Raw genomic sequence first — 12935 nt, 5'->3', positions numbered from 1 at the left:
AATAGCTTTTCCTTCCCTTCCTGTTGCATAGGCTACAAAAAGTTGGTCAGTCTTTCTGCTATTTTTTGTTCTGTCCAAGTAGTAGCGTAGCTGTCTATGTACATCCAAGGTATGCAGTATTCTTTCCCCTCTGTTTTGTGGGTTGGGAAAGAAGGAAGGTAGGTGGATTGCCTGGTTTAAAGATACTCTTGATACCACCTTAGGCATAAATGTAGGATTAGTCCTCAAGGACACTCTATCTTGGTGGAAGATTAGGAAGGGTTGCACTGCCATTAAGGCCTGTAGTTCTGAAACCCTCCTTGCTGAAGTAATTGCCAGTAGGAAAGCAGTTTTCCATGACAGGTGTTGTAGGTCTGCTGTTGCTGCTGGTTCAAAGGGTGCTAGTGTCAACTTTTCTAGCACAAAGTTTAAGTCCCAAGCTGGTAATGGTGGTTTCCTGGGAGGTTTTACATTCTTGATTCCTCTGAGGAACTGCCTGAGCAAAGTGCGAAAAACAGGAGGATCAAAGCTGTATTCTGCTGAAATAGCTGATGCATGTATCTTGATGGAGGAGTAGGACAGGCCTGAATGAAGAAGTTCGGCCAGATACTCCAGAATGTTAGGCATATCTATGTTTGACACATCTTTTCCTCTTTCGGTACTCCAAATGACAAACCTTTTCCATTTTCCAGCATAGTTCTTTCTTGTTGAAGGTCTGCGTGCTTCAAGAATAATGTCTTTAACTCTTTGGGAAAGTTCTGGATTAGCTGCTGCTATGTGATGTTCCATGCAGTCAGTTGCAGCGTTTTTAGGTTTGGATGTATGATGCTGTAGTTGTTCTGAGTTAACATCAAAGGCATCAGGGGTATTGTTCCGAGACATGCTCTTCAGTAGTGGGTACCAGTGTTGTCTTGGCCAGTTTGGGGCTATCAGGATTATCCTTGGACGTTCTTCCTTGATTTTTAGTAGTACCTTGTGTATCAGAGGAAGAGGAGGGAATGCATATGCTGTTAGGCCTTTCCAGTTGAAGGAGAGTGAGTCCACTTTCCATGCTAGTGGGTGGAATGTCCTTGTGCAGAATTTTTTGAGCTGGTGATTGAGAGGTGATGCGAATAGGTCTATCTGTGGCATTCCCCATTTCTTTGAGATGGTCTTGAAGATGTCCGGGTGCAGCATCCATTCGTGGGCATCCGAAGTGGTTCTGCTTAGTATGTCTGCTAGAGTATTGTCTTTCCCCGGTACAAATATTGCCTGTAACTGAATGTTGTAGCTGAGTGCCAGGGTCCACAGCTCCAAGGTCATTCTGCATAGGGGGTATGAATGAGTGCCTCCCTGTCTGTTGATGTACCACATGACTGTGGTGTTGTCTGTCCTTATCATCAACTGGCCCTCTTTGAGGAATGGTTTGAACTTTTGGATTGCCAGTTTTACTGCCAGCATTTCTTTTAGATTGATGTGCAGGTGAATTTGATCCTGTGTCCACAATCCTTGCACGCATTTGTCCAGCATGTGGGCCCCCCATCCTAGGTCTGAAGCGTCTGTTGTGATGGTCTGGCTTGGTTGACATCTGCGGAAGGGCAGGCCTGGGTTTGACTGGCATGCCTGAGCCCACCATAGGAACTCCTGTTTTAAGCATGGAATTAGTGGGATTTCTGTTTCTAGACTGTGTCTGTGTTGGGACCATAAGTTCTTTAGGTACCACTGTAGTTTCCTCATATGTAGTCTGGCAAATGGGACCAGGATTATGCATGATGCCATGAAGCCCAAGGCCTGTAGAAATTTTCTTGCTGTTAACTTGTTCAGTTTTGTTAGTGCCAAGAAGTATTGAGGAAGTTCTTTTTGTTTTTCTGTAGTCAGGAATGCCATTTGTTGTACTGTGTCCAATTCCGCGCCCAAGAATGTCCTTGTTTGGGATGGTATCAGCCTTGACTTTTGTAAATTGACTGTGTATCCCAGTCCTTGTAGCAAGTAAATGACCCTTTGTAAATCTGTTGTCAGCTTGCTTTTGTTGTCCCCTTGTAGCAGGCAGTCGTCCAGGTATGGGTAAATTTGAATTCCCTGTAGTCTGCAATGGGCGATTACTGATGCCAGGCATTTTGTGAATACTCTGGGCGCAGTAGATAAGCCAAAGGGCAATGCTGAGAATTGATAGTGCTCTGATCCTGCAAGAAATCTGAGGTATCTTCTGCAGATTGGTCGAATTGGGACGTGCAGGTATGCCTCCTTGAGATCTAGAGTTACCAGCCAAGACTCCTTGCCCAGCATGGGAAGAAGTTGCTGTAGGGTCAGCATTTTGAATTTTGGGACAATGATGTATGTATTTAAGGTGGACAGGTCGAGAATTGGTCTCCAACTTTTTCCTTTCTTGGAACTAGGAATAGTCTGGAGTAGAACCCCTTTCCTTGTTCTGCTGTTGGCACTCTTTCCACAGCTCTCATGTTTGCTAACTCCATTATCTGGCGTAGAGCCTCTGTTTGTGATTTGGAGGTAGATTTGGCATTCCTCTTGACTGGTAAAGTGTGGAAGTGAAACCGGTAACCTTGATCTATGGTTTGTAAAATCCACTTGTCTTTTGTTATGTAGTGCCAGTTCTTTGAAAATAAGGTTAACTTTCCGCCTAGAGGAGCTGCTATTTGTTCCCTGGTAGGCGGATTTAGGATTAAGTCACTGTGGTTGTGCTGATGTAGTGGCAGTGGCTGTGTCTGTGCCTCTGTTGTTACCTTGCCACTGTCGTCCTCTGTAGGCACCTCCTCTGGATTGGTTTCTGCCTCTGGAACGTCTATTCCTGCCCCTTTGAAATTTTGCGGAGTCAGGAAAGGACCAATTTTTGGCAGGCCAGTTCCTGCTAAACCTTGGGGGTTGAACCTGCAGGAAATCTTTAACAGTTTGAACAGATTTTGCCTTTTCTTCCATTTTCTTCATAACCTTCTGGGCAGGTGTACCAAACAAACTTGTCTTGTCCATAGGAGCATCTAGCAACTTAGCTTTAACATGATCCGGTAAAGCTTGTTCCTTTAGCCATGCATGTCTTCTTATCACTGTGCCTGTCATGGCTGATCTAAATGAAGCCTCCAGTGCATCATAGCCACATTTTAAGGAATGGTTGCTAACCTGTTGTATGTTATTTACCATCTCTAATACATATTTCTTATCAAGAGATTCATCAGTAGTTAGCTTTTTAGTTAACTGATCAAGCATAAACTCTTGGTATTGTATCATGTGAAACTGACAGTTTAAAGCTCTAGCTGAGAGAGTAGCTGAGGTGTAGACCTTTTACCCCATCTGTCTAGTGACCTTGCTTCCCTTTCAGAAGGAATAGGGTTTTTAGCTGTGGTTGCGGCTACTGCCTTGGGACCCTGGGATATAGTTTCTGGGTCTGCAAGAGGGGCCTTGTAAAGGTGGTGATGAGTATCTGGCACCCTGTAAAATCTGTCTGGTTTGGCAGGGGCTGGGGGTAAAGAATCTGGAGCGTAGCAAACATCATTGAAAGCATCATCCACCACAGAGAGAACAGGAGGTATAGCTAAGGGCCTGTGCTGTGGGAGGTGCAGAAAGGTCCTAAGTCTTTTTCTGGAGTCTGAAAAATCCTGTTGCTGCCATTGGAACTGTTCTCGCATGGCATGCAAGGTTTCTCCAAAGGAGAATTCTTCTGGTGGGGAAGCAGCTGGAATGGATTCTTCAGCATCAGAATCTTCAAAATTGGAAAAGGGAGCCTCAGGCTGGTCAGTTATGTCTGATTCATCAGCAGAATCATCAGAAGACACTGGCTCAGGGGGCTCTGCCCTAGGTCTCTTCTCTGGGGGCTGAGAGGCCCTGTCTGGGTGAGATTGAGATCCTCTAATTAAAGAAATTAAATCTTCTGCCAAGGAAAGCATTTGAGAACTAGAAGAGGGCCTGGATGAGGGGGGTTTAACAGGCACTGATTTAGTAGTCTTGGCTGCTTTAGCCCTGGCGAAGGCCTTAATGGACATGGCTGCTGGAGGCCTAGCAGTACCACGTGCTGGGGTAGAGACATCCAAGGGGATGGTGTCTGATAAGTCAACCACCGTAGTGGGTAAAATTTCTGAGGTCGATTCAAGAATTGTAGCAGGGGCCTCAGTTGTAAGAATAGGTTCAGCTGTACTTTGAGCAGTTTTCTCGGTTTCGGCCGAAACCGAGACACTCATGATTTGCTTTGCCGTGGTTTCGGCGAAACCGCGGACCGAGTGTCGGTCTTTATCTTTGCGTTTTTTGGGGGTAGTCGGAGGATCCGACGGCATAATGTACGCAAAATCAGTACCGAAAACTATTCTGCAAACTCCGACCGACGCCTAAGCGTTCGTCGGTTGAAAGAGGCACAGGCCGAACAGGCTGCTACGTCGTGGGCTGGGCCTAAACAAGGCAGACAGTAAGAGTGGAAATCTTTATGAGGTATTTGTTTCCCACAGGTTAAACAATTGTTAACTTTTTCTGACATCGGCTGAGGCAAGAAAGAGTCCCCAGCGGGTACTTAGCTTTAGAAGTCTTGAGTAGTATTCGGTAGAAGTAATCTCTGGATCCGACCGACCGGCACTTGCGAACAGCTTCTGCTTCGGGCGCCACGCGGCAAGAAAGACTGGGGAAAATGGCGTTGGCTGATGCTTTTATACCCGAAGACCAGCAGAGATGACGTCGGGTGGAGTGCGACATCAGCCGAAGCCGGACCCGGACTTTGGAATCCGGCCGACTGCAGGGCTGCCTGACGACAGGACAACCCACTTGTTATGACTGCAGATGCATCCATGAAGGACATCAGAGATATCAGACTCCTGATCAGAAGAATCAGAAATAAAATCAGTTCTAGGTCTCTTAGAGGGGGAAGGATGGCTTCCCCTAATTAAGGTATTAAAGTCTTCAGCCATTCTAATCATTTGTTTTTGAGGCATATGGGCCTGAGAATGCGCTTTGGTCGTAGGTTTTCTAGGCTTAGTTCGAGCTTTAGGCCTGAGGAATTCGGTATTCTTAGCTTGAAACAAAGTCGTCGGTTTGATATGAAAATCGGTAGGCCCGAATACACCCTCAGAAGCCGGCGCCTACACAGAGGCTCCGGACCCATCCAAGGTAGAGACATCTGCAGGTTCCATAGTCAAAGAAGCATCTCAAAGCATACCGACTCCGAATGGGTCTCAGTAGAGGCCTGCAAATCTGTAGTAGTGGTATCAGGGGCTGCAAAAGCACCTCACTGAGTACTGATGGACTGGCGACTAGCTTATTGGAAGCGTCGTCGGCAGTTTTGGACCTATGCGGTCTCTCTCTTTATCCTTACGTTTTTTCGTAAGATTGGTAGTTGGATGGCTTAATGAAGCCATTTCAGAGTATGGCGATCGAGAACGAAAGTATTTAGCTACAAAAATAGCCCGAAGAATAGTTCGGGCGTAAACAAAGCACAAAACCCACAGCGAGGGATGTCGTGGTCTGGGCCTAAGCAGGTGATGCAGTAAGAATGAAAATCTCTATGAGGTAGTTGCTTTCCACAGGCAAGACAATTGTTAATTTTTTCTGACATCGGTTAGAGCAAGAAAAAAGGATCCCCGATGGGGTATTTATCTTTTTGAAGACTTCAGGTCTGAAATTCGAAAATGAAAATTTCAGGAGTTGGCCGACCGGCACTTGCAAACTGCTTCTGCTTCGGGCACCACACAGCAAGAAAGACTGGCGTAATGGCTTTGGCTGCATGTTTTATACCCCTGATGACCTGGCGTCATGGAAGAAGCGACAGCATCTGACGCAGAAATCCGAAGACTCTGGTATTCAGGCCAGCTGAGGGCTACCTGCAGGCAGATTACTGAAATGTGATGACTGCAACAGTGAAACACAAAGCACATCATAACTGTTTGGTGCTTATCCTGAGCTACGATCCGTGAAATCACTCATGCACTCAAGTCACTATGCCACACGTAAGTGTAAATGACCTGAGATATACCTCCCTGGACTATATGAAGAGCGACATTATGGAGCTTTTCAGACTGTGTGTCTCAGGCTGGTATGAGTCTAACAATGTGCAGCATATTAGCATCACAGAGGATGATGCCACAATATGAACAAAAAATGATTGATTTTAACAACTGTCTGTCTTTCTGGTTTCATTCTAAGGGGATCCAGTATCTGTCAGCTTGGGAGAACATGGTCAATAGACCATGTTGCTTTGCCAAGGATGGTCTGCACCATTCCCCTCTAGGCTTTCAAATACTGACTAAGGCTTTGCCTGCCCTTTAGTGCCTTTTTAGGCAATGGCAAATTGACAAACCTACTGACACAGCAATTTCAAATCAGCTGAACCTCAAGCTGTTACTACTCAATGCAGGAGCCTAAATGTTGTTTGTCTTTTCGGCTTTTTCCCGGGAAGGGGTCGCCACAGCGGAACTCCGGTCCGCTAATGACTGGCAGTAGATTTTTGCGAAACGCCGAGGTGCCAGCTCGACGCCCAACCTTCAACAAAGGCATGCACATTTACGCACGCATGTCTCTCGAACGCTACCCAACTGCGGGGAGGACATGCAGACTCCACACAGAAGGCACTCCCAAGCCACGCCGAGAATTGAATGGGAGAACCTCTTGCTGTGAGGTAACAAATAAAAAAAAAAAAAAAACTACACTCCCTCCAATCCTTCTTATACTAGAGTACATAAATATCAGTGCAGTTACCCAGACATGGTTTAAATGTCAGAAAGTACCCTCTGTCAGTGCAAGGTTTCAGTGCCCTACACAATTTTAGACCAGTAGCTGCACAGACAATGGCTAAAGATATCTCAATACAAGTCAATAACAAGCATATCCCTAGGGTAGTCAAAAAGGATGAGGAGCTGGAGTTCCTCCACATGCAGATCACCATAAGCAAAATCCCATACTGTATCCTAGCCAGGTACAAGTTACCCTCCATGTCCCAAGAAGGTCACAATGCATACTTGAACCTAGTGGAGACACTCACCATCCTACCTAACACCCTACTCATGGGAGACTTTAATTGCCCCTCTATAGATTAAGAATCCTACGTGGCCTCAAATCTATAGGCACAGACATTTCTGGATTTTGTAAATACATACACCCTTAACCAAATAACGAATACACCCACTAGAGGCTCCAACACACTGGACCTTGTGCTCACAAATATGGGAGAAAGTTGCACCCCCCCCTTATGTCTTATCCTCCCTGGTAAGATCTGACCATAAATATGTCTCCTTTAGAATTAAAATCAACTCTGTAATCCCATTAAAACCAGTAACAGTTAGGAACTATTCCAAGGCAAATTACCTGTTAAGTGATAGTTTTTCAAAAGTCAGTGCCCCTCCAAACCCAGAGATCACACCAGCCTTTGCTGAATTGATTTCAGAAACTCTGTACAACCATGTCAATGGTTGCATAGAAGTTGCTGTACTTACCAGAAGTAAGCCTAGAACTAGCTCCAGAAATAAACCTCCCTGATGGCATCCCAAATTAAACAGGATATACAGCAAAAGGAAAAAAAAACTGATGGCAACAAATCAGGAAGAGTAACTCCCATAAAGATAACTCTTTCATCAAAGTAAATGGGCAACTAAGAGGGCTAATTAGGTCAAGCAAAGCCAACTTTGAGGTTAAAATATCGTCCCAGGTGAAAGATAACCACAAGGCCTTCTACAGCTATGTCAGAAACCTCAAGGGCAGCACACAGTAATGTCTTCATTTAGTGGTTAACAGTGCCACATTCACAGAGCCTTAAACAGTGAGTAGCAAGGTCACACAGAAAAAACAATCAGTAAAAACTAAAAGAAAAGCCCAGACAAGCTAGATTTTCTACTGTGCGATCCCTTAATACCTCTTGTATTAGAGGTAACATGGGGTATATGCAAATGACCCCTTAAGGACATCAGGTGTTTCAGCTATATGGCAGTTCTGAATGTCCAGGACTTTTTTCATTTTTAAGTCAGTCACAGACATACAAGCAGGAGGCAGTGGCACCAATAGCTACCAGATAATGTTGACCTTTGCATTTTTGTTCTCTGTAGCTCCAATACTTTTCGACTAGCACACGTTCCTGCCCATTTTCATTCACATATGACTATGAATCATTGCTATGTTCTACATATGCATGTAAATATGGCCTTATTGTCCTCTCTGTATTTATTTGAATGTCATTATGCTGCCATTTGCAAAATTCTAGACCCATAATCATTTAAAACACTAAGCCAAACAATATATCAAAAAGATATTATGAGTATTAAACAGAGAAGGTGAACCTACCAACTTGGTGGGACTCCTGCGAGAGAAGACCCTTCTAGGACACTTTATATGTAGATGCCCAGAACACCAGCTCCTCATGTTAAGCCATTCAACAGTACGAGATGGGCTTAGACTATCTTCCTTGTGCAGGAGAATTAACTGCTTCAGAGCTCGTACAGCTGTGTTTTCCAACATCTGCTCCAGCTACAAAACACACAAACAAACAAAATAAATAAATAAATTGTATGGTATTCAAATATTCAAACATAAATCTACTGATGTTCATAATATAAAACAGTCAAGAAAAATGCAATACCAAAATATTAAAGCAGAGCTTTCAGAAACCAATATAATCCAAAATTAACAGAAAATTTTTGTTTAAAAATGTAACATTTTGTTTATTCTTTTCATTCTGCTAACTAAGCTAGCCTTAATGGACACTGCTCTTCTTCAAATGGAACTGCATGTGAAAAATCTCCATATACAAATTATATACTGTGGTGATTACAAAAGAAAAAAAAGCCATGGAAGAAAAACTAAGACATTTTCACCAGGTTCAACAAAACATGCAACACGCATAAAGCAAAATATTTACAGACTGTGTGCGTGCGTGTGTGTGTGTGTGTGTGTGTGTGTGTGTGTGTGTGTGTGTGTGTGTGATGTGAAGTTGTTAAATCTCGCCGTTTGTTTTTTATACATGGGTTCGGAGCTGATCCATCGGCTCCGAGTCAGCCACTTTCTAAGCTCAAGATCTTTGAGTAGCTTGAGGCACAGTCCCTATCCCATGATGCTCTCCTACCAACCCCAGATCTAGGTTGCCGCTGCAAGGGATCGCACAATCTTCGGAGGAAGCTCGGGCCAGTAACCTTTTTTTCTTCCTACAAGAATATAAAATTACTTATTTAGACTATCAGGGATCTGATATTTGTGAGACTTCTCATATTTCTTGTAATTGTTGCTCAGTGAGTTAACTGGATATTATATTTTTGTCTTTCTAATTCGGAGCAGTTGCTCCTAGGCCTTTAGCCTTTCTTGAGTTGCATTTACTTGACAGGGCTCTGTCAAATTTAATTCCCTATCCCCTCATTGTTCATAGAATTGTTGTATTTGAACGTTTTTTGTGTCAAATAATTCTTGTAGTCATTTGCAGTTCAGGGATCTGAACTTTCTAAAGAGTTCTTAGTGGTTTTTCAACTTTATTGACATCATTGTTATCAGGGATCTGATATTTGTGTGTGTTTTCTTTATATCATGTCTGAGGAACAAAAATCAGGATTTAAAAGGTGTGACTGTGGACAGAAGATGTCCATCACCGATAACCACGTTTCTTGTGTGTACTGCTTCGGTCCACTACATTTGCAAGAGGATTGCTCTATCTGCCATTCCTTCAGTGGCAGAGTTTTATTAGAAAGGTGAAGGAAATTGGTGGATAGAGGGCTGTTGAAGCCAGATTTTCAAGAAGCATTAGACAAGACTGACCAGACCTCCAAGTCCTCAAAGGGGTCGAAGTCTTCTAAAGTGTCATCAAAGCACAGGTCTTCTGTTCCGAGCACCTCTGGGAAGACTCGGTCACTGACTCTGCAGCCTTCGGAGCCGTGCACCGAAATCTTACCTCGGAGCCAAATCATAGTGTTGGAGCTGGTGTCGGAAGTTTTAAAGTCCCTGATCCTTAAGTCGGTGGCTTCTTCGGCTCCTTCGACTCGTTCTTCCAGTACCCTTTCCGACATCAATGTGGACCGCATGGTGCAGAGACTTTTGGTGAACCTGGCCCTGGCCAAATTGCTTTCAGCGTCGCCCAGCTGACTTCGAAGCCTACGACCCCCTCCATCATGATTTCTGCTACTCCTCCGAGGCCTGTTGAGCCTTCAGAGCCGGAAAGAGAGGATCTGATAGTGGTGGAACCCTTGGAGCCGAGGCCTGTTCCAGTGCCCTCGGCCCCGTCGACCTTGACTTCTTTGGTTCCAATTGAAGAGTCTCGGAGCTGACACTCTCTTTCGCTGGTTCCAGGGGAGAGAGTCGAACCGATGCTTCAGTTCCAACTCTCCCTCTTGGGGCTTCGGCGCAGATGAGCTCCGTTCCGTCCTCTGGTTCGGAGCCCGTGGTCTAGGCCCCTGGGAGGTTGCCATCTTCTTCGGAACCGGCGGACTCCTTGGGTCGGGAAACAGGTGCCTTCGATGCCATGAGGAGGGTCATGTCTGCTAAGACCCTTACCTCTTTGGATCTTTCCTCTTCCTCTGCTAAAGGGCCACGTTCTGTACCTACACCACAGGTCCCCACCAAGCGTCGAGACCCAGAGCCTCAGGTAACCCCATTGGGTGACCCCTGCTTGACTGAGACTTCACCAGATGCCCCCACTGATGAAGTCCCCGGAAAGAGACTGTGCAAGAGGAGGCATTTGGATTCCCCTCAGGAATCCTTAACATCAGACATGGACTTAGAGGAATTAGAAGGGTCCCCACTATCCTCCTCTGAGGATGACTCATTTGCAAACATCCTGAAAATATTAAGGCAGAGGGGTGACTGGCAGTCCCTTACCCCTACTGAGGAAGAGTTGGTGCTCCTGAAGGCCTTTGGGTCTCAGCCTTCCACCTCCTGGGTTACTCCACCCTTTGACAAATTAATGGACTTGGTCGCTCAAAGGGCATGGGAGTCTCCTGATTCCATGGAACCGGTCACTCGGAGACCCAACAAATTTATCACCTCCCCTCAAGACAGGTCTTTTCTTATGAAGGGAGTCCCCGTTGATGCCATGGTTGTGGCGGCAGCCACCAAGAAAGAGATGTCAGAAACCTCTTCTTCTGTTCATGCTCCTAATAAAGACTCTAGGACGATGGACAGATACGGGAAACACATCTTTAGTTCTGCGACATTTGCAATGAGATCGTTCAACTATTTAACCCACTTTACCCATCTTCAACGATATCTCCTCAAAGAGCTTGGAGATACTCTACAGGGCAAAACAGATGATGCTGTTTCTGAGAAAGTAATGGCACAGCTTAACACCCTTAATTCTATTGTGAACTCGTCCATGCGGCTCATTTCTTATGCAGCCGATGGATCGAGCCGGGCAGCAGGTTCAGCGATAGCTCTGCGGAGACAATCCTGGATATGCTTATGCTCCTTTGCGGATGCCTTCAAGTCTTCCTTTGTTAATACTCCATTTGATGGCTCTTCCTTGTTTGGGCCTAAAGTCAAGGAGGCACTCACTAGGTGTGAGCAGGAAGGAAAGACTATCTGCCGTAGGAGTCCATTTTTCCACCCCCACTAGACCATACCCCAAAGGGCAGAAAGGTGGAAAACTGTGGTTCTGAAAGTCCCAAGGAGCTTTCCAGAACACACGTAATGAACCCCATTCCAGGGGCAGAGGAGGGGGGTATAATGGTAGACACCGCCCAGGCAGCAGAGGGGGTCCACAGAACCAGAGTGACAGAGAGCAGTTCCTTGGCAAGCCCTATCAGCGCTCCTGAGAGGAGGTCCGACCATCCTGCTCTGCAGGCAGTCGGGGGTCGCTTAGCATTATACCCAGACACCTGGCTAGGAATTACATCAGATTCTTGGGTAAAAAGCATAATTACCAGAGGTTACATCATTCCCTTTTCAGAATCCCCTTCCATTCGTATAAGAATCCCAGACGTTCCACCCAGTCTGCGGAATCTAGCAGCCATAGAAATTCAAAGGCTGCTAGAAAAAAAGAGTCATCCAGCCAGTCCTGGCTAACCAGATAGGATCCATAACTTACTCCAAGTTCTTTATAGTTCCAAAGAAAACAGGGGACTGGAGGCCCATCTTAGACCTCAGCAAACTAAACACCTTTATAAAAAAGGAAATGTTCCGGATGGTCACGCTTCAATCGATACTTCCATTTCTTGAAACGGGCGAGTGGATGTGCTCTATAGATCTCAAGGATACATACTACCACATCAAAATGGCCAGGCCATCCAGAGATCACTTACGTTTCCAGCTAAGGGCCAGTCACTACTAATTCCGAGCTCTGCCCCTTTGGTCTCACCACAGCCCCCAGAGTGGTCACCAAATGTATGGCAGTGGTCACGGCTCACCTGAGACATTTAGGATTCCGGGTGTTTCCATATCTGGACGACTGGCTCTTCACCGCCACCACCAGGCATCAACTAATTCGTGCCAGAGATTACACTATCAACCTGTGTTCCAGGTTGGGCATAACCTTCAAGTTTGAAAAATCTGCTTTATTGCCATAGCAGCATATTTCCTTTATAGGAGCAGATCTAGACACCACCACCTCCCTGGTTAGACTGCCTTCAAGAAAGAGTAATATCTTTGCGAAGTCAAGTATCCCATTTGTTAACGGAAAGGTTTCTCTGGGATGAATGCACATGAGGATACTCCAGTGGTTACTATTCACACAGTGGTCTTATCAACAGCTTCCAATGTCACACAAGATTCTTCTGACAAATGCTTACAAAAAGGACCTTCTTTGGTGGTTGAATAGCCACCAAGTTACTGTAGGTCGCCCATTTGTACTTCCCTCTCCCACAGCCACAGTGACCACGGATGCTTCCCTGATAGGGTGGGGGCTGTTTCAGGGAAGAATTGTCCAAGGCACTTGGTCAGACATGGAATCTCATTTGCACATCAATGTCCTAGAGTTGAGAGCAATGTTTCTAGCGTTGCAACACTTTCACGACTCTCTACCTCGAGAGACGATTGCAATACAGACAGACAACATGTCGGTAGTCTGGTACATCAGCAAGCAAGGGGGA

The 12935-nt window shown here is 45.4% G+C and overlaps 1 protein-coding gene across 1 annotated transcript in view; it reads right to left on the bottom strand.

Annotated features, from left to right (window-relative positions):
- Nucleotides 1–12935, bottom strand: part of PNPLA6 (patatin like phospholipase domain containing 6) — a 1368928-nt gene that overhangs the window by 321559 nt on the left and 1034434 nt on the right. Inside the window, exon 25 of the mRNA XM_044083495.1 lies at nucleotides 8218–8400. Coding sequence (XP_043939430.1) covers nucleotides 8218–8400 — 183 coding nt within the window. The remainder of the gene's footprint in view (nucleotides 1–8217; nucleotides 8401–12935) is intronic.

This window comes from Protopterus annectens, chromosome 9.part0, assembly GCF_019279795.1.
Source record: "Protopterus annectens isolate FY-2018-M chromosome 9.part0, PAN1.0, whole genome shotgun sequence".
NCBI classification, from domain to species: Eukaryota; Metazoa; Chordata; order Ceratodontiformes; family Protopteridae; genus Protopterus; species Protopterus annectens.
The sequence above is the reverse complement of the archived record's forward strand: the minus strand, read 5'-3'. Positions and strand labels throughout refer to the sequence as shown.